General features: G+C 41.9%; 1 protein-coding gene across 1 annotated transcript in view; it reads left to right on the forward strand.

The window, feature by feature from the left end:
• LOC120564412 (spondin-1-like) overlaps positions 1-21,565 on the forward strand; it is a 483,039-nt gene that overhangs the window by 326,288 nt on the left and 135,186 nt on the right. The window contains exons 7-8 of the mRNA XM_039809345.1: positions 8,884-8,948; positions 17,383-17,584. Of these exons, the coding sequence (XP_039665279.1) occupies positions 8,884-8,948; positions 17,383-17,584 (267 nt within the window). The remainder of the gene's footprint in view (positions 1-8,883; positions 8,949-17,382; positions 17,585-21,565) is intronic.

Genomic DNA, 21,565 nt, shown 5'->3' on the forward strand with positions numbered 1-21,565 from the left:
ATGTAGACGGTGCACACTGCATGAAAAAAAATATATATATATATATATATTTTATTTTTTATATTTCATATATGCTATGTTGTATATTCATTATTATCCTAAGGATAATTATTTGCCAGGAACGTGCTGTTTATTCAAAGATAGAGCTTAATTAACAGAAAACACAAACGCAATCAGAAAAAAACTATGTACAAAGCATAGGAGACACACAACAAATATCCCACGCTCACGAGAAGCCAAATCCTACAGCACCTGCAACCCCTAACCCGCGGCCGCCTCGGAGCTGTTGGTAACTGGCAGCATTCTGTCTGAATTCGGTCCATTTTGCAGATGTCTGTGATGCGTTGTCCTGTATTTTGGATCATCAGGTCTATGGTGGCGCACTTCCAAATGTCCACCTCAGCTGCAGCAAGCACACTCTGTCTTCCTTCCAGCAGCTGTAAAATCAATCAATAAAGACAATCAGTACTGCGCGATGCACTGCTTATGAACACATCTATGAATGCACCTGAAAAATATTTACATTGACCAAAAACAGATCTAATCTTACCCTCTTTTCTTCTCGCTGGACTCTGAGCTGAACTCTTAACAGCTTATGCCCGCGATGCCAGATCTGGTTCTTTCTACCTGAAGCTCCTGCGTGCTGTCTCGTAATATGTTACTTACAGGCAGCTGGAAAACAATTAAACAAGAGTGGTGTGAATAAAAAATAAATAAAATAAGTCACAGTAAAATTAAACAAGGAAGGATAAAACAGTAAACATTACTTACACAAAATGCAATCATTATCAGCATCATGTAAATCTGGACTTGCAGACATAGCTCCAAGCAAATATAGGTCAGCCAGGCACACAGCTGTGCTGCTCGCGTTGAAACTTGCGTGCATAGTGGGGTTTAAAACATTACTGCCAAAGTCTAAGTAGCCTGTTTAACATCAAAAGACAGTCATTGTACTTCTAAAGAGTTAATAAACAGTGCAGACTAGCTCGCTGTTTCATTAATAATCATATACTTGCACACACTGGCATGATAAGCAGCCATAGAATGTAAACAGTCTGAGGCTAATGGACATGGCTGAGGAAACGGAAACCAACAGGTCTAGGGGGGGTTCATACTGTATTGCCCCTGGCTGCAGTAATGAATTGTATAGGGCTAAGGCAGCTGGGGTTACGATACATTTACACAGGCTACCTTTGACAAGGAAACCAGTCCTCAACTCATGGCTAGCTGCCTTAAAACTGGTTAGCCCTCCAACAGCCCCTGGATTTTGAGTCTGTAGCGACCATTTTTTAGCGACAGACTAGTTAGAGAGCTGTGCTTTCAATATAACAGGGTCACTGGTGAGGGTTAAGTCCAACAGACTGAAACCTGAGGCCATTCCGTCAATGATCGACTTTTCAGGCTACAGTACAGGGCAGACCGATAGACCAACGGCAAGTACTAACACCACCAATGCTATCTGCCGCAGAGACAGGGCGCTGAAACGCTCACATCAGGCAGAGGACATAGAGGTATGTTTAGCTGTTATCCAGCATGCTAGGAAGTCTACTAGGCATTGTCACATACACAAAACACGTACATATTCACCTACACGCACAAATAAAGCCTAACGTGTAGGCTTTATAGCGTTCAACAAAACTGAGACTGACACGCTGGGCATTCATTGAAATTGAGTCACAAAACCAAGCTAAATACCACACGATCCAACCTAGGGAAAGGGCTAGCAGCTAAACACGTTGGAAACACTTATGTCAAACTCCACAAGCTAGCACTCCGACCATATACTGTATGAATAAATCCTGACTCCGACGATATCACAGATCAATAATAATGTGTTACTAGCTGCTAACCAAACCACAGCAGGTCTGTAAACAGAATCCAATGTCCCTTTCTACTCACCCTGAAGCTAGCTGATGTCAGAAATTTTTAATCAGTCGATTGCCTTATGCAAGGTTCCGGCTTGTTTTAAGTCATCAACCATTATTCCAGTACCGAAGAAGAACAGTGCCGTGGGCCTGAATGACTACAGACCGGTGGCCATGAAATGTCTTGAGCGGTTGGTTTTGTTTCATCTCAAACCGTTCACAGCTCCCCATCTTGATCCACTGCAGTTTGCTTATAGGGCAAACCGCTCAGTGGATGATGCAGTTAACTTAGGCCTGCATTATGCCTTGGACCACCTCAACACTCCTGGCTCCTATGTAAGGATGCTGTTTGTGGATTTCAGTGCCGCCTTTAACACCATCCTACCCGAGCGGCTGCAGTGGAAGCTGTCACTGATGGGGGTGGAACCCTCTATCTGTTGCTGGATAATGGATTTTTTGACCAATAGACAACAGCAGGTGCAGCTTGGCCAGCACATGTCTGATCCCCGGTACACCAACATTGGAGCACCTCAAGGGTGCGTGCTGTCACCATTTCTCTACTCACGGTACACCAATGACTGCACTTCCAACAGCAGTTCCATCAAGTTGATTAAATTTGCAGACGATACCACCATAGTCGGCCTTATTAAGGACAATGATGAGTCTGCTTATAGGCAGGAAGTGTCTCATTTGGTTGGATGGTGTGACAATATCAAGCTGGAGCTTAACCAACAAAAGACAGTGGAAATGGTGATAGACTTCCGCAGATCCCACTGCTCTCTCTCACCCTTAACCATCAAGAGCTCTGTTGTGAAGGAGGTGGAGTCATTTAAATTTTTAGGCACTATTATCACAAACAACCTGAAATGGGAGGAAAACAGTTCTTCCATTATTAAGAGGGCTCACAGTGGAATGTTTTTTCTAAGGCAGTTAACCAAACTGAACGTTTCCAGTTTTGTTCGGTCTAGGTTTTACAGAGCCACTGTGGAAAGCCTTCTGTCAACATTCATTTCTGTATGGTTTGCATCAGCATCGGCCCAGGCGAAGAACATGCAGCGCATTGTGCGCATAGCAGAGAGGCTGACTGGACAGAGGCAGCTGTCAATTAGTGACCTGTATGAGGCCAGAGTCAGGAAGAGGGCAGCTAAAATTGCTGCTGATCAGTCCCATCCAGCAAGTGATATTTTTAGGCTGCTTCCCTCAGGAAGAAGGTACAGGGCGATGAGGACAAGGACCTCACGCCACTTCACTAGCTTTTTCCCTAGAGCTATTTCCCGTTTGAATAACTGATCAGGCCCCCCCCCCCCCAACGTTACTATTTTATCTTTGGACTATTTTATTATTGATTGTTTTTAAGCATGTCCATGCAGCTATGCACATATACTGTTTGTCAAGCTCTGTGTTACTGATTGCCATGTCAAATTCCTGTGTGTCTGCTGATGCATTTGGCGAATAAAGTGATTCTGATTCTGATTTCTTTTAAGCCTTCTTCCAGATTGCAGAGGAAATCCGCTACTTACGGTGGGTCGGCTTTGAATTTTGCGGTACCAGACTGGATATATCCTGTGGTTGATGGACCTCATTGCCAAGCATAAGTCTGTTGGGTGTGAACCCTGTCACTGTGTGTTGTGAACTGCGGTAGGCTGCGGTGAGCCGTGGCAATTGCTCGTCACAGTTCTTTTGGTTCTGGTTCACATAACATCGAAGCATCTGCAGCAAGGTCCTATTGAACCGCTCTACCTGTCCATTAGAGGAGGAGTGGTAGGGGGTAGTCCTGGTCGTGGTAATCTGCAGGAGTTTGCACACATTTCGAAACAGCGAATTCTCGAAATTACGGCCTTGATCCGTGTGTAACTCAAGGGGGGCTCCAAACCTGGCGATAAAGTCATACACTAGCTTTCTTGCAGTCGTTTCAGCACCTTGGTCAGGGACAGGAAACGCTTCGACCCATCTGGTGAACTGATCAATAATGACAAGAATGTACTTGTTACCAGAGCTGGACACAGGGAATGGCCTGAGGATATCAAGGTGCAAACGGTCCAGGGTTGCTCCGACTTGGTAACTTTGCAGTTTGGCTCTTTTTGTTGGTCCTGTGGTTTTACATGCAGTGCAGTGTGGGCACCTCTTGACAAACAGGTGAACATCTCTGCCCATGCCATACTAATGGTAGCTTTGACGCACACGCTCGAGGGTTTTAGCTTCTCCCAGGTGACCAGAGTATGGAGGGTTGTGACATAACTGTAGGACTTCCTTCTGCATGGATGCTGGAACTAATAGCAGCAAGGTTGGGTGCTGGTCTCCAACTCTCTCCCAGGATTAATAGAGTACTCCTTGTCTCAGTGTGACTTAGGGCCAACAAAGCCAGAACTTCCTCACTGCAGGGCTCTCAAGCATCACTTAATCTTTGGTGGGGAGTGTCCATTTTTCCTTCCATGTGTGAAGGGTGGCAAGGACAAGATCTAGATGAGACTAGATGAGACTGCCATGGTCAGTTCGAAGTAGGAACTTCCTGCCCAGTAGATAGTGGCAGAACTGGCGTGTAAAACACGACGGGTGACGCAGTACCTTTGTTGAGCTGGTGGAAGGTGGCTGCTGGCATATGTCAGAACTCGCTCTTCCCCCCGCTGGACTTGCAACAGGACAGCTCCGACACTGTTGTTATCGAGAATGAACTTGCCTTCAGCACGAGGGTACCCCAACACAGGTGCAGTGGTCAGTTTTTCCTTGAGCTTGGTAAAAGCAGCTTGGTGCTTGACAGTCCATAGGAACACAGTCCCCTTTTTGAGAAGATTATGAAGGGGGCTTGCCAGCTCTGCAAATCTTGGGACAAACTTGCGGTAGTAGTTACATAGTCCAAGGAAGGCTTGCAGCTCTTGCAGGTTGTTGGGGGGGTTCCACTGCTGTACATCTTTGACGAGAGCTGGATTTGGTCCGACTCCTTTGCCACTCACAATGTGACCCAGGAAGAGAACTTCTTCTTGAAGCAGATGACATTTTGATGGCTTTAGCTTTAGTCCATAGCTTTGAAACCTATTTTTTTTTTTTTTTTTTTTTTTTTTTTTTTTTTTTTTTTTTTTTTTTTTTTTTTTTATTTTATTTAATCATGTCTTCACTGATCTTTGTTATCCACTGCAATCTGCCAGTAGCCAGACTGAAAAAAGCAAAGCTAATGATGCAAGTGCATCGACGACAGTCTCCCCTCTACTTGCATGCATCACACCGGGCGTGCTGTGCTGAATAAACAAACAGCGCAGTTTACATGCTTCGTCCTTGTTGCATTATTCTAAACAGATTTCTGCAGTTCAAACAACTCGGAACTGTAGTTGAGAACATCAGTTATAACGGCCCACATGTTAACAAAGTGTCGGTTTAAATCGGGCTCGGGCTCATAATTACAGTTAATGTGTCGTGTCGGGCTCGGACTCAACGTGCTCAGACTCGGGCTGGGTCGGGCTTGATTTTTTGGGCCGATCTAAGCTCTAGTGGTCAGTTAAACTTCTCATCTCCAATCCTATCTGTATTTGTGAGAAGTGGCGCTGTCCTGAGTTGAAACTTTACGGCTTTATTATCGAGTTAATAGTGTGTTTGTATCGGCCGCTGTCCGTTTCCTAAGGTTCTGAAATGCAAACATTTTTTGACTACTTTTTGTTTTGTTTTAAAGTGCATGCGCCTGTGAGCACCCACGGAGGAAAACATAAATCGGTGCCTATGGACGAAGACATTGTGCTTCTATATTTACCTGACAGAGAACATTGCAGAATCAGAATGTAATCACAAAATATCACAATTAAAATGTGGAGTAATCAGACATAGCGTCATGGAATCATGGCAGTGTGCTACCCACCCTGCCGTTAGCTAAAGAGCACATATCTGCGATCATCAACCACCAGAACCGGACTGTGTGTGTGTGTGTGTGTGTGTGTGTGTGTGTGTGTGTGTGTATGTGCGTGCGTGCGCGCAGAGAGAAAGAGAGAGAGAGAGAGAGATACACACTGTACAGATACGTCTCGCTTTATAAGATAGATAGCTTGCCTATAAGTGCCTATAAGTGACATCACGCTCTGTCTGCACTTGTTGTAGCTGGTTGTGCTTTGCATATGTGGGATTCTTTAATGTCCTTAAATTCAGGAATTGTTGTTTGTTTATTCAAAGTCAAAGACAGTCCAAAGTACGTGATTCAATGCAGCCTGGATGCGGAGTGCTGCGTGTCTCATCTCTGCTCTGATGGCAGGCTGGGGTGCTGCGCGAGGCTACTGAGAGACTGACCGCCTACGGGCTTTGGACGGGGCAGGGGCTCACGGCAGCACACGCTGCTCGTTGAGCACAGTAATTGTAGAGTGATACGTGCTTTCACGAGTCTCCAAACACCTCAAAAGTCTCCAATAACACCAGAAAAAGTCGCTAGTCGCTTTTGACAAAAAAAGTCAAGTTTGGATGGGATTTCCTCAAACATTTTGCATTCAAGCATGATGTATTTCTGAGCTAAGGTCTAAGTACAGGATGTCTGCCAACTAGTGCAGGGGAGTATGAATGACATATAACACTCTATTCAGAGAAAACAGCTGTTTGATTCATTTTGCGACTTAAAGGGTTAAACACTCATGCAGCCTGTCCACTCGTTCTGTGGCACTCCACCCATATTTCCTGGCTTGACGTTCAAATGGCATCAGAAAAGAGTCCCAATCCTCATTTCCATCAACTGTGGCTAATTTAGGCCTCTGGAGTTCTGGCAATGTGTTGTAATAGGCTCCAGAATTATTTTTCCTCCTTTCATCATGGTAGGCAAGCATGTGTTGGATTTCACACTCAGAGTCTCTAATCTCTCTGCGTCTGCTGTCAGGTTCAGGAGTTGTAGTGCGCCTGATGGGCCTGAGCTTTGAATTGAAGGTGTCTTGTTTGTTGATTTTGATTTTCCAACACAGCTAAGTTGTTAGTTAGCTCAGGATGCGTCTGGATATAGTCGTTTTGATTGGATTCACTAACAGAAGTTTTGCAGAAGATCCCACTTCTGACACCAGTTGTCGTGCTTTATCTTCCGGTGGGATGGAGGTGTGTGGGTATATTGAGACACACGACAAAGGATCTTCTTTTACGAACTTTTCTTGGCTCCGGTAACAGGTTAGTTTACAATCACAGCTGATGTTGTTCTGGATGAAACACTGCATTGTTTTTGATTGTCGAGAGCATACAGTCTTTGTGAACCATAATTTCTTAGACCCTCTAACTGTGTCCACAGGCTCACCACAGGGCTGTATTCTCTCTCCCCTCCTGCAATTCGACTTTCAAATGAATAACTACTCTCTAGCGTGTAGGCCTATATGTACCCTGTGTGCTGTATATAAGTGTGTGTTGTCTGTAGCTACTCTTAACAAATTGCCCCTTGTGAGATTAATAAAGTTGTGGAATTGAATTGAACTGAGTACCGGCTCAGAACATAGTAGTCAATGGATTTAAATCCCAAAACATGATTTTAAACACTGGACTCCCCCAACACTGCATTTTTTTAATCTCCCATTTATTTTACCATTTACACAAATAATATAACCTGCAATAGCAATAACAAGTCACTTTTTAAATATGAAAACGGCATGGCCATGGTCACCCACATCAAGAATAAGGAATCCCTTGCTGCATACCACCAGGAGATAAACAACCTAATGTCCTGGATAAAAGAGAGCTCCTTGGAGCTCAATATCTTCCAAGACAAAAGAGCTGTGCTATGGGGATGACAAATGTTTGACCCCCATCACCCTCTCTTTGAAACCCTGAGGGGGAATGGGCAGGCAGTGGAGCAGGTGGAAGCCTTTAAGTATCTGGGCACGGAGATTGACAGCCTTTCTCCCAACTCACTGACTCAGTTTACCAACTCAGAGGATTTGATGTGAGAAATGTGTAGCGGGGCACAGCAAGGTGTTGAGCAAGACCACGGCAGCTACAATTATGTTTTAGGTGCCACCCCTGTCCAAGGAAAACTGCGAGGTGAGAAAACATAAGGACTCCGTGGAATAAGCTCCCCGGTGATAAGTTAGGAACAAGCATTTCTGGCACATGAATGCACCCAGATGAAAACAGAGATTAGATCAGTGTGTCAAAGAAAGTCCCCTGGCAGTCTAAAACTACAGCAGCAAAACTATGAGCTGGTCCTAGGCAAACCTGAGTCAGCCCTTCAAGGGTTGGCAGATTAATTGGACCACAATGAAGAGAACCATAGAAGAGGAGGGGTGCCATGTCTAGAGATATACACACCCTCCCCTGCCATTTCATCTGGCTTGATTGATAGGTATAATTGGGTACATCCGCATAACAGTGTAAATTAATTTTTACACATTAGAGTGTTTCCTAATAATATTGCCTAGAGGAAGCATATATAAGGTGAATAGAATTGGTCCAAGCACTGAGCCTTGAGGAACACCATAGATAACTTTAGAGTTATGCTAACGCCAGTCATTCCCCCCCCCCAATTCCGGGACACATTACTGCTTAAACATGTCCGGTTGTATAGTATTTGGTTAAGAAGCCTTTTTAATCTATCACAAAGTCATGCTATATACTTTGTTGCAGTCAGTCTCCACCTGCAACGGAGTGCAACAACAGCGGAGATTGCAGGAGACTCAGAGATGCAGAAAACAGCTGACCAACAAGTGCAGACTGGGCTTTTTCGAGAGGGGGGGTTAAGAGAGGCACTCCAACAGAACGTCTCTTACAGAGGGTGAATACAGGTGCAGCAGCCATGGGCAGTATGAGAAAAATAAAGTGTTTTTGTGAATAGTAGTAAAGTACTTTCCCCCACTAGAATAATGGACAGCTATTATCCCACAGCACAGAGCCATTTTGTGAACAAAAGGTGGAACGCACTCTGCTGTCCTTGGATGAGAGTTACTCACCTGCTGTCATGTCAATGTGTCAATGTTGGCCATTTCTCTGTCAATGTTTCTTTTTTCTCCCTTTATAGTCATCCATTTGGAGACAAATTGCTTCATGTATCTACCTTTTTCTCTGTCTCTCTTTCTCTTCACAGGGAGATGAAGTACTGACTGTTATTAAAACTAAGGCTCAGTGGCCGGCATGGCAGCCGCTCAACCTGTAAGTATCGCTTAATGTCAGTTTCACAAAAGGGAAAAGGAACTTCTGTAAGTTAAAATAAAGAATTCAGAAATTGTGAAACAGAAACATCAACCTTGAACAGAAACATTTTTTTCTTCAGAAATTAATATATACTATATATCCTTTGTGTTCAACTTGTGTACAGAATTACACTTGATGTGATTACCAAAAATACGTTTTTTTTTGTAAGCAAAAGATCCTCTAGATCCGCTCCCTAGAATGGCAAAAGCCATGACCCACCCTAGCCTGACAAGCCAGACCCACATCAAGATTTTGGGTCTGGGAACTCACCAGTGGCAGGGCTCAATCCGAAAGGCGGGATAAACGGTTGTCTTTCAAATTCCCTCTGCACTCATAGCCAACCAGAGCAATGCTAGTTGATAGATTAAACTTTTGCTGTATCTGGTCGCCAAAACTCCGAACACATCTTCCTTTTTTAAGAATGACTTCAGTGCTTAACTCCAAGTCTTCCAGAGTTGTGGCCAAAGACGATTTGAAAGACAGCTGTTCGCCAGCACCAGCAGTCATCTTCTTTGTTTTCAAGTAGCAGGGAATTCACGCGGAACCATTGCAACTCTGCCGTCCTTATGTTAAGCCCGCCCACCGACTCTATACACAATGTGATTGGCCTGACTAGAGTTTGGTTTTTCCAACTCACAAGCCAACGGAGAGTTGCTAGACTGACCCTGGCTGCAAATTACATTTGCTGCCGCTAGGGTGAGTCTAGATTTCTAGGCTAGACCCACCCTACTCTGCCTCCTATTGCCTTGGTTGTTTGGGTTGGTAGGTTGCATGATGACCTAGATTAGTTAGGGTAATAATATCAGGGTAAACCAATCAGAGGCAGTGTAGGGCAGGCCAAGCCTTTGCCAGCCTAGTAAATAAATAAAATAATAAATAAATCACCACCGGCTCTGTTTCAAGCTCAAGGATTATGGAAAAACTACTTTTCAAGTTTCGTGAAAATTGGTGGAAGAAAGTAGCATGGGCAGAGGAAGAAACCATTAAATTTGTTTCTGAATCATGGGGCGGTAACACGGATTATTATTCACTTCCGTTTACATTGTGAGATAGGGGGGTTGGGGTCCATTCATGTGGTGTCAGAAGAATCCAAAAAATGTGTTCCCCTCTCAGAAGATTCACATTCCATTAATATTGCAAGATAGGGCATGACTTAGCGGAGGAGTGCCGCTCTAGTTCATCCTGTTCTCAGTAGAATTGTGCTTTACAAAGTCCATTACTTTCTATGGAGAAGCTGTCCAAGCTTTCCTTCAGGCCAATATTATTTGATTTTTTTCCTAAAGCATAACAATCTGTTTTGTTTGAAGTAAACAAAGATATACAGATTTATTGCTTAATGATCTGTTAATCAATGAACTATGTGATTTAGGACACGCCGCATGATGCACACATCCATGATTCTCTTACTCATCAAATTCTCACCCAGATATCTCCCCTATGCCCCTTTCTCCTCTTGCACTTCATTGATTCTCTGCCATGTTTTTACAATGCCTAATTTCCATTTGCTATGCCATTTGCACAAGTACATTTACAACATTTGCACGTTTATAATATAATTTCATTTGCAATAATTCTGAGTCTGTAAGTAATGTTGATAATGTTAATAGTGGTTTTTTTTTATCTACTGTGTATATACACTGTTTTTTGGAAAGCAATGACCTACATTTCATTACATTATGTGCCTGCACATTGTGTCACCGGAAACGGAATGAGACACATTTTATTTATTTTTTACCCCCCCCATTCCCCCTCCCCCACACACACACACACAAGTGTACTATATCTTTCACCAAACACCTGTTTAATTACCCCTCCTAGCATTGTCTGTCATTTGCGATATATTGTGCCACTATTATTTTTACCAATGAGAACGTTCTCATACATGCACACACACACAATTTGCAATGTTGTCAAGTTGTTCTAAAATATTTTATTATTTTCAGTAGGTTTTAGACATTCAGAGATGATGTCATTATGACCTATTTTCTGCAACTAATTGGATACTTTGGAGCTTCAATTATCTAGCAATTAATAGAAGTTGACTCAGGTCAGAGGTCTTGACATCAGAGCTGGCCATTTTGCAAGTAATTAACTAATAATTGCAAGAGTGTTGAGATATAGGAAAATGTTTCAAAACATACACTGCATGTAAAGTGGGATTTTCGTCAGTAAGCGGCACTGTAGATTGTCGTGGAACTTCAGGTTTATGACTGTACACGGCAATTTACAGGCAACGTGAAAACTGCCGTGAATTGTCGGAAATTGACGTGCGCCTTGCTTGGCAGTTGGCTTTAACATGTAAATGAAAATGCTGTGAGCTATACAAATGTTTTACCCCAAGTGACATTTTTCTAAAAGGTATTAACTTCATTTAAGACAAATCTCTTAAAATAGATCAGGCTCAGTATAGCCTTATTGTAGCTTGAATTGATTTATTTAATGAAAGTATGCTAGATTAATTACCGTGTATGTCATTAGCAATGACCAATGTTATTTAAAAAATATACACAAAACAATTTATTTTAACAATTAGTTTTAATCAGGCTTTGCCACAAAGGTTCCATTCCATGATTCATTCACAGTCTCCTAGAGCTCAACCACTGTGCATAGTGGCATGACTACAGTGACCTTTGTTTGGTCTTGCTCATCCAAGATTGTCTGGTGGAATGGAGACAGAGGCACCACTGTACAGTTTTCTAAGAGAAGTCTTTCTGCTGACACCAAAACACTGTGCTTCACATAAAGCATATGAGTTTTGTCATTGCATGACAAAGTCCCAACCATTTGCCATAAAATACTGGCAAATTCAGCACCATATTCACATTTCCATGGCATATGAAGCTGTTGGCTCTGCTGAAATGGCCTCATAATCTAGACTTCAATTGTCCTATTGTTATTAAGCTTTCCCAGTATTCCATTAAAACTCACTGTAATTCACCTCCACACCAGTGTGTGCACTGTTCGCGCCCTGCTGGTTAATCTACTCCTCTTTGTCTTTCTCAATCACTCTGCCCCTACCCCCGCCCTGCCTTCACTGCTTTGATTTGAAAAATAGCGGAGGGAGATGACTCCGAGAGTTAGAGCAAAAGCTTCCAAAGTATGGGAGTATTTCAGGCCAACTCAAGGTCAAGGTCGTTTTATTTCATACCCGTAGGTAAATTCATTATGCAGTAAAAAGAATTTGGTCGTCCACACATAATAGACATAACAACATACAATTATTTCACATACAAATTTACAAGTAATAATTAATAATCATCATGACAAACTGCACCGCAACACATAGATGTTCTCTATCCATGGTAATTATGAAAAAACTAAAACTTCTCTCGTACTGATATTATTTAAAACTTCAATTGCGGCCGGAACAAAAGTATTCCTGTACCGTCTTGTTTTCCATCTTGAGGCTGCAAACCGGCAACCAGACGGAAGTAACTTAAAATCAATTCGTAAGGGATGCGACAGATCACTCAAGACAGTACTTGCTTTCCGATACAGCTGATTTGTGTAAATACTTCCTAAATTCTTTTGATTTACTCCTATTATTCTACTCGCCCACCTTACAATTTGGTTTAAAGAGTTTTTGTTCTTCACTGACAGACTTCCATACCACACCCCAATGGAGAATGACAGAACAGATTCAATAAAAGCAGAATAAAATAATGTCAACATGCGTCCATCAACGTGAAATTTTGCAAGTTTCCTAAGGCAACTCAAACGCTGGTGACCCTTTTTACAAACCATTTCACAATTCAGCTCGAAAGACAATTTTGAATCAATAACAATACCAAGATATTTAAAATTCTCTACCTGATGCACAGCCTCCCCTTTAATAATCGTAGTGACATGATCAACAGGGCGTGTTCTAAAATCAATTATCATATCTTTAGTTTTAGTAATATTTAACTTTAAATAGGAATCATCACACCAGGTTACAAAATCCTCTACAACTGGACCGTGGCCAGACTCATCCCCCTGTAGCAGGCTCACTATCACTGTATCGTCAGCAAACTTTATAAATATCCTATTTTCATGTAAGCTTTGACACATGTTGGTGTATAGAATGTATAGTAAGGGTGAAAGAACACAGCCTTGTGGTGATCCTGTGGATAAACATAATACATCAGAAAAGCTACCATTTACTTTTACCCTCTGCGTTCTATTAGTTAAAAAGTCTAGTAACCATCCCACTACATTGTGGTTCAACTTAAAATACTCTAGCAGTCTTCTGGCTAATATGTGGGGTTGAATAGTGTTAAAAGCGGACGCAAAGTCAATGAACAACAATCTTGCGTGAGTATTTTTACCCTCTAGATGCTTAGTCAGTAAGTTTAACAACATAAGTGAAGCATCCTCAACACTTCTATTCACTCTATATGCGAATTGCAAAGGATCGAGGACTTGTCCAGTCTTACTTAAAAGCTCAGATTTCACTAATTTCTCAAATGATTTCATCACTAAAGAGGTGAGGGCAACCGGTCTCAGGTCATTAAGTACTTTAGGCTTATTGCATTTAGGAACAGGAATAATAATAGACTTTTTCCACAGGTTAGGTACCTTTTGTACCCGTAGTGACCAATTAAAAATATCAGAAAATATTGAAGTTAGTTGCTTTGCACAGTGCTTTAAAATTCTCCCACATATATGGTCTGGACCAGGACTCTTGTTCACCTTAGTGGTGAGAAACATTTTCTCCACCGCTGCCTGTTCTAAGACTATATGGGAATCATCCTTACATAGGCATCTTAGTTCTTCTACTTCATTTTTAAAATCAAAACTCTCAAACCTTGAATAAAACATATTAAGAGCATTTGAAAAGTCATCATTTGATCTAAAACCGTCAATACACGCCGTGCTCTTATTTACATTATGGTGTATTCCTGCAATTTTCTTCATACCCGACCAAGCTGAACCTAAGTTATTATCTGCCAAGTTTTTTTCTAACTTAACTTTATATGCTTGTTTAGCTTTAAAGATCTCTGTTCTAACCTCTTTCCTCGCTGTTACCCTCTCTAATCTATCCCCCTGCCTATAGGCTAATTGTTTATTCAGCAAACTTGATTTGACTGATTTTGACATCCATGGTTTAGTATTAGAGAAAACCTTAAATTTACGTGTAGGCACAATCATATTCTCACAAAAGGTTATGTATGAACATACAACATCAGTCAGTTCATCAATATGTTCACAAGAGTCTTTGAAGACCTCCCAGTCTGTACAATCAAAGCACCCTTGCAAACGGGCGGTAGAGTCTTCTGACCAAATTTTAACTTCTCTTATCTGAGGTTTTTCTCTCTTGAATAATGGTCTATAAATAGGAAGGAGCTGTACGCAATTATGATCAGCAGATCCCAGTGCTGACAAAGTTACAGACTTGTATGCCCTCTTTATATTCCCATAACAGAGATCCAGCGTTTTATGTTGTCTTGTTGGGCACGTGATGTACTGGTAAAAATTGGGCAGAGCCTTTTTAAGTGACACATGATTAAAATCTCCCAAAATAAAATTCGGCGCCTCTGGATAAATGTTTTGAAGTCCTTGAACAACATCAGATACAGTGTTCGATGCAATGACGTTGTTTGCTTTTGGGTGAATGTACACAACAGTTATAAAAATTTGTGGAAATTCTCGTGGCAGATAAAATGGACGGAAGGTATACCAATAACTCAATATTGGTTGTACAAATGTTCTCCAAACAGTCACTGGAAGTACAATAGTTTGTTGACATAGTGTGAAGCACCCCAACCCCCCCACCGCGGGATTACCCTGTTGATGCCCCGTTCCTGTCTGTGTGAAATGGGATGCCAAAACACACAACACTCAAGCCATTTACCAAATCCTGCTCAGTTAGCCAGGACTCTGTGAATGCCATTGCACAGCTGTTTCTGTAATCCTGGGCAGCGAACAACATTTCCTTGCAACTCGTCGAGTTTGTTCCGTGAGTGACTGTACATTTCCCACGATCAATGACGGGACATAGCCGGGTCAGCTGTTTACTCCGTTACATTCGATTCCGTGGAACAGCCACCCTTCCCCGCTTTCTTTTTCTTAACTTTCCCAGCATCATCTCCGGTGCAGAATTACAATTCTCCCTCCGAGTATGCCGCCTGGAAGTTTAGAAAGTGGGTACTGTCCGATCCGTTCCAAGCCAGTAATTGATCCCTGGTGTACTGAATCCTCGAGGCCGGCACCATAGTTCCATGGCAAGCAGGATTCAGGTCAAACAAAATCCAACAAGCGATTAAAATGAACAGCTCCATTTAACCCAACGGATAGTTCGTGTTAAGCACACTTTGTCATGAGAAACCACAAACTATTTAAACATAAAACATGCACAGAGACTCTTCAAAACAACACAAACAGGGACGCCAAGATACGGTTTTTCGCTTCGCCGCACTTCGGTAACATGCTTCCATGTTAGATGTAACTGTCTGTCAAACTTCACTTGGAAACACACAGGAGTTGTTTAAGACGTACGGAGCGGGTTTTTTTCTCCTCCATGTCGCCTCCGGGGCTCCGTAAAGATGCGCCCACAGAAAAGGAAAAGACAATGTAAGTATATGATTATTAATGAAACGGTGAGCTGGTCTGTACTGTTTATTAACTCTTGAGAAGTACAATGACTGTCTTTGGATGTTATTAAACAGGCTAAATAGACTTGGCAGTAGTGTTTTAAACCCCACAGTGCACGCAATTTGTGTGCCTGCCTGCTTTCAGCGCGATTCAGTTGCAGAGCTAAGGGGGTGAGTTACTGTATAAAAGTGTATTTTTTTGGTCTTGTAATTTACAGGAAGCAGTACGCCGTCTTCACAACTCGGACACAAATTGTAGCAGGTGCTATAGAGTAGGTCTAGAACACACTCTATAATTTACAAAGACCCAACAATTCCAGTAATTCCCCCAAGAGCAAGCATTCAGTGCGACAGTGGCGAGGAAAAACTCCCTCTCAGGAAGAAACCTCAGACAGACCCAGGCTCTTGGTAGGCGGTGTCTGACGGTGCTGGTTGGGGGTGTGATGAACAGTGGCAATAATAGTCACAATAAATATAATGGATCAGTGACTAGAAATACTAGTTGTAGTAGTTCATGGCATAGCAGGGGACTGCAGGGTGTCACAGGATGTAGCAAGGTATAGCAGGGCGTCACAGGACGTAGCAGAGCATTGTAGGGCATAGCAGGGTGTAGTAGGACGCAGCAGGACGTAGCAGGGCACTGCAGAGCGTAGCAGGTGTAACAGGGCACAGCTGCCTGTAAGACATATTACGAGACAGTATGCAGGAGCTTCAGGTAGAAACAACCAGATCTGGCATCACGGGCAGAAGCTGTGAAGAGTTCAGCTCGGAGTCAGTCGAGAGGAAAAGAGGGTAAGGTTGGATCAGTTTTTGGTTAATGTGAATGTTTTTCAGGTGCATTCATAGATGTGTTGTGTCCATAAGCAGTGCATTGCGCAGTACTGATTGTCTTTATTGATTGATTTTACAGCTGCTGGAAGCGAGACAGAGTGTGCTGGCTCCGGGTGAGGTGGACATTTGGAAGTGCACCACCATAGACCTGATGATCCGAAATACAGGACAACGCACCACAGACGTCTGCAAATTGGACAAAATAAAAGACAGAATGCCACCAGTTACCAACAGCTCCGAGGCGGCCGCGGCAGGCAGACAGTTGACGGTGCTGTAGGATTTGGCTTCTCGTGAGCGTGGGATATTTGTTGTGTGTGCTGTATGTCTCCTATGCTTTGTACATAGTTTTTTTCTGATTGCGATTGTGTTTTGTGTTAATAAAGCTCTATCTTTGAATGAACAGCACATTCCTGGCAAATCATTTTCCTTAGGATAACAATGACATGAATATACAACAAAGCATATGAAAAAAAAAAAGAATAAAAATAAATAAATATAGGCCTAAATATATATATTGATTATTATTATTATTATTATTATTATTATTATTATTATTATAATAATAATGACCCACGGTGACCAATAGCCTAACCCATGACAGACCTGCCAACCAATCAGGAGTGACTTTTCTTGTTTAAAAGTAGTGGTTTCATCCAATACTGAGTGAGGAAATTCCAGCCAGGCCAGACACTCTGTGGCCAGCAAGGTGTCGCTGCTATTCATATGCTAATTAGAGCCATTCACACCTCTGCGGGAGCTCTCCACAAACGTCATGGTTCGTTTCCAACAATATGTGGCACAGACGAAGGCGACGTTCACAGGCTGTAAATTGTTGTTAACTGCCAAAAATTAGGGGGATTTACGGGCGTTTATGGGGACGAAAATCCCACTTTTCATGCAGTGATACTTCAAAAAATATTAAAAATTGAATTAAATTATCTGGATATGCCCTTTTATGCTCCCCCTTTTTTACCTACCTTTGTCACCAGGCGAGCTGCTCCATCAGCAGAGTTTTCTGTGGATCGGACCCGTCACCTGATGTCCTTTCTCACCATGCTTGGGCCCAGCCCAGACTGGAATGTGGGGCTGTCAGGAGAGGACCTTTGCACTAAGGAGTGTGGCTGGGTCCAGAGGCTGGAGACAGACCTCATTCCCTGGGATGCAGGCACTGACAATGGTGTCACATATGAGGTAATCTAACAATTTTTCTGGTTAATTCAAAGGTATGTTGGCAGTGGTAGACACCTGAGAGGTATAACATTCAGTAGAGACTTGTAGATGTGTCACGAAAGCTGTTGCCATTATGCAGGACCACTGGATAATTGGCTGTAATAAAATAATAATGAAAGAGGGGTGTCCTGGTCATCCAAAAGAAGAAGAAATGATAGCAAAATAAGCTGATTATAATGTTAACCAAAAAGGTATTACTGGCAGTAGGTTAGTAATGTTACATTTTTACTGTCTTTACTGTCTTGTCAACTGTAACACTCTAAACTGTAATGTTAGCTTGACAAATATCAGCCTACTTAACTTCCATCTTTGTAAGCTAGCTAACTACTGACTATTTTTACATTAGATGTAGCAACTTGCTAACTAATGTTAGCTAGAGTTAGATGTTGGTAGAGCATACACCAGTCTTGTATAAAGTACTTGAAAGCAATACTTGAGTAAAAGTACAAGTATCTTACCAGAAAATTACTTACTTAAGTAAAAGTCTTAAAGTATCGAATATTTACTGTACTTAAGTATCAAAAGTAATTTTCTGATATTAAATGTACATAATTATTAAAAGTAAACAAAAACTTTGATTATGAACTTTATTATGGCTTCCTCACAGGTTCAGAACGCACAGCAAACATAACGAGACAATCCGACAAGAGACAAGGGAAACACAAAGACTAAATACAGAGAGTAACGAGGTAACGAGAGACAGGTGACACAAGGGCTGGGAATCAGGGGAACAACATCAGGCACTCGCAAGAGCGGGAAAACACAAGACAGGAAGTAAAACCAGACAAGACTAGGGAGAAAAGACAGACTTCAAAATAAGACAGGAAACAGAACATATACAAAACACTCACAAACGTGACATTTTCCAGGTATTTCCAGGCACAATTCTCGCAACAAAAGGACTAAGCGGCATATTTTGAGAGAGCTGATATCAACAAAAATAAAAACAGAAACAGAATTTTCATTTTTTTATGAGAATGAATGTATTTTGTTGTAACGATTAACAAAGATCTTTGGGAAAATGTAGTAGAGTTAAAGTATTAATTTTATTTAGGAAATGTATGGAAGTACATGGAAGAAGTATATGGAAGAATTTCCTATTAAGTACAGTATTTGTACTTTGTTACATTACAACACTTGCATAAACACATACTATTACAAGCTACAAACCTCCAAACACATCTAGTTATGTTGAGTTGGCCACACTTTGCCATAAAAGTAAACACTAGAACTGCCAGAGCCGATTCCATTGGGCCTTGTGTTAAAAAACATTTAAATTTCTCTGTTATTGTTATTGCTTTCTTTCCCTTCTGCCCCGACTTTTCCTAAATACCTGTTCTGCACATGCCTGTATTGTCATAATGATATAATAATGTTTAGAAAACCAAATAAACTTGTTTTTGGTGTTGTTTTTCACAATAATACCCCCTTCAGCTGTCAGGAGCAGCACTGTTAAATGCTGGTAATTTCCAACGCCTCTCCTCTGCAGCCAAATGGACGGATTTGTTGCATGATGGCTGTACAGCACTTTGAGACAATGAATGGAACATAGACTCATTTGCATGCCAATATTCACACACATGCCTTTATAATCACTTATAATCAAACGGTATGTAGAATTAAAAGCGAAACTACAGCATACTGTATACACATATACACATACAACATATGTAGTGTTGGGCATCGAGAACCGATTCCTAATCGGAATCGTTTCAAAAATTACGATTCCATCAGAATCGTTTCTTTATTGGAATTGTTTGGAATCGTTTGGAGGATTTGGTTTCAAATCTGATCATAGGTTCCAAATTTAATATGCGCAAGTTTTGGTTTCCGTAGCAGCCAAGCGCTTGTTGTGTTGCAGCCGTGCAGCACAGTAAGCGGAGCTCTAGTGTGGCTTTATTTTGTATTGTAAAAGCTGTAAAACTGCAACCCACCTATGAATCAAAATAAAACTTTCCTCTTATTTGTGAAATAAGCATCTAACCCGTTTCAACTCCACCACTCAAAGAATCGGAATCGAGAATCGATAAGAACTGGAATCGAAAGGAAGAATCGGAATTGGAATCAGAATCGTTAAAATCCAAACGATACCCATCCCTAAACATATGTTAACTGTGTCTCATTTAAAGTCTTCTTGATGCTCTAGGTTGGGACCCCTTGGCATAATTTGCCAACATGCAGCGTAAAACTACTTGCAGTAGTTAAGGTTAGGGAAAGCTCGTGTGTGGGATTTAAAGAAATTGTTTTACTGACATTCAAAGATGACATCTCCAAACAAATTGGAGGGCTTAGTGAAGACGTGGGCAAAATGACGACCGAAATGATTCAAATGAGAGAAGAATTGAAAGGTATACGCTGCGATCTGCGCGAAGCCCAGGATAATGTTAAAGAAGCCGAGCAAAGAATAAATAAACTGGAAGAACGGGAAGACGCCACCACAGTGCTGTTGAAAAAGTTGGTGAAAGAGCAAAAGGAAATGTCTGAAAAAATTGAATATTTGGAAAACAAATCGAGACAAAATAATATCCGCATATATGGAATCCAGGAAGGCCTAGAAACAAATGATATAATTGGCTTTGTTACAACGCTACTCATAGAAAAGCTGGATATTTCACCTGACACTATCCAGATCGTCGCAGCACACCGTTCACTGGCACAGAGACAGTTGAATACAAGGCAACGGGTTTTACAAGCGGCATGGTCGAAAAAAGAGATACGGATTGGAGAGAGCCGCATCTACTTCTCTCAAGACTTTCCAAGTAAGATACAAAAAGAACGAAGCCGATACTCACAGCTGAGGAAAGTTTTGAAAGGGACAAACGTTAAATCCCATATAACATATCCGTCAAAACTGAGAGTTTTTATCGATGGAAATGCAGTGACCTACGGCACACTCGAAGAAGCAGAATCGGATCTACGGAGCAAGGGCATACTGCAAAGTGGAGATGAGACTGAGCCCCAGCCTCGCCAGGCCACCGGGCGTAGAACACATACTGACCAGGAGTAGGTACCGTGGGAGTACACGAGGAGCAGAAGTGGAGACAGTGTAAAACACTTAAGGTATGGAGATACAATAAACTTAAAAACTGATGAAGATGCTTACTCATGGAGAGGACCCTACATTGGCAAAAAAAAGAAGAATAAAAAAAATCATTAAAATTGACGACCCCCCCCCTCCCTCTTCTCCCCCTTTTAAATTAATAAATAAATTGTTAGTTTAAGAGTTTCAGTTCTTTCAAGGGGGAATTTACTTCAAGAACCTTAAAGGTAATAGAGAGTATAAGCAGGGGTTTCTGTCACTTTGGTATGTGGGATTTTGATGGATGACCTTTTGACCTGGGGGGTCAAGAGGTCACGACCTGTCAGAAAGTGATTGATGCCTTCCAGGTGTGTGTGACTGGTCTGTTCTGGAAGCTTCTAGAAGGAAGGCATGTCCCGGAAATGACGTGTGTTAAGTGATGCAATGAGGGCGTCACAGGAAGTAGAAAAATGTTTCATTTAAATGATCCAATGAGCGTTAGAGATGAAATATCCGGATGTTTTTGAAATGATCCAGTGAGAGAAGAGGGGTGTAGCGTTAAATTTTGAGCTTAAAAAGGGTTTCTTCCCCGTTTGAAACAGAGAAAGATAGGTTTTTCATTCTACACACAGCATGAATGTAAGTTTGAGTAACGCTGCGAGAGAGATGTCTGCTGAAGAAGTAACCGCTCCATTGAGTCCGTACCAAGGAGGCACTTCCAGCCGGTGGGCTTCTTCGCTGATCTGTGAGACTCCAATAACAATGTTCCAAGATTCTGTTACGACACCCGGAGCTCCAAAGAAATGCGTAGTGTATCTGTGCCGTAGCCAGATGCCCCCGTCAGAATCTCTGCATGAAGAATGGCCTCTACAAGCTAGTGGTATGTGTGGGGCCTGGGGGTATGTCTTCAAGTATGAAGAAGG

This window comes from Perca fluviatilis, chromosome 8 (assembly GCF_010015445.1).
Source record: "Perca fluviatilis chromosome 8, GENO_Pfluv_1.0, whole genome shotgun sequence".
Lineage (NCBI taxonomy): Eukaryota > Metazoa > Chordata > Actinopteri > Perciformes > Percidae > Perca > Perca fluviatilis.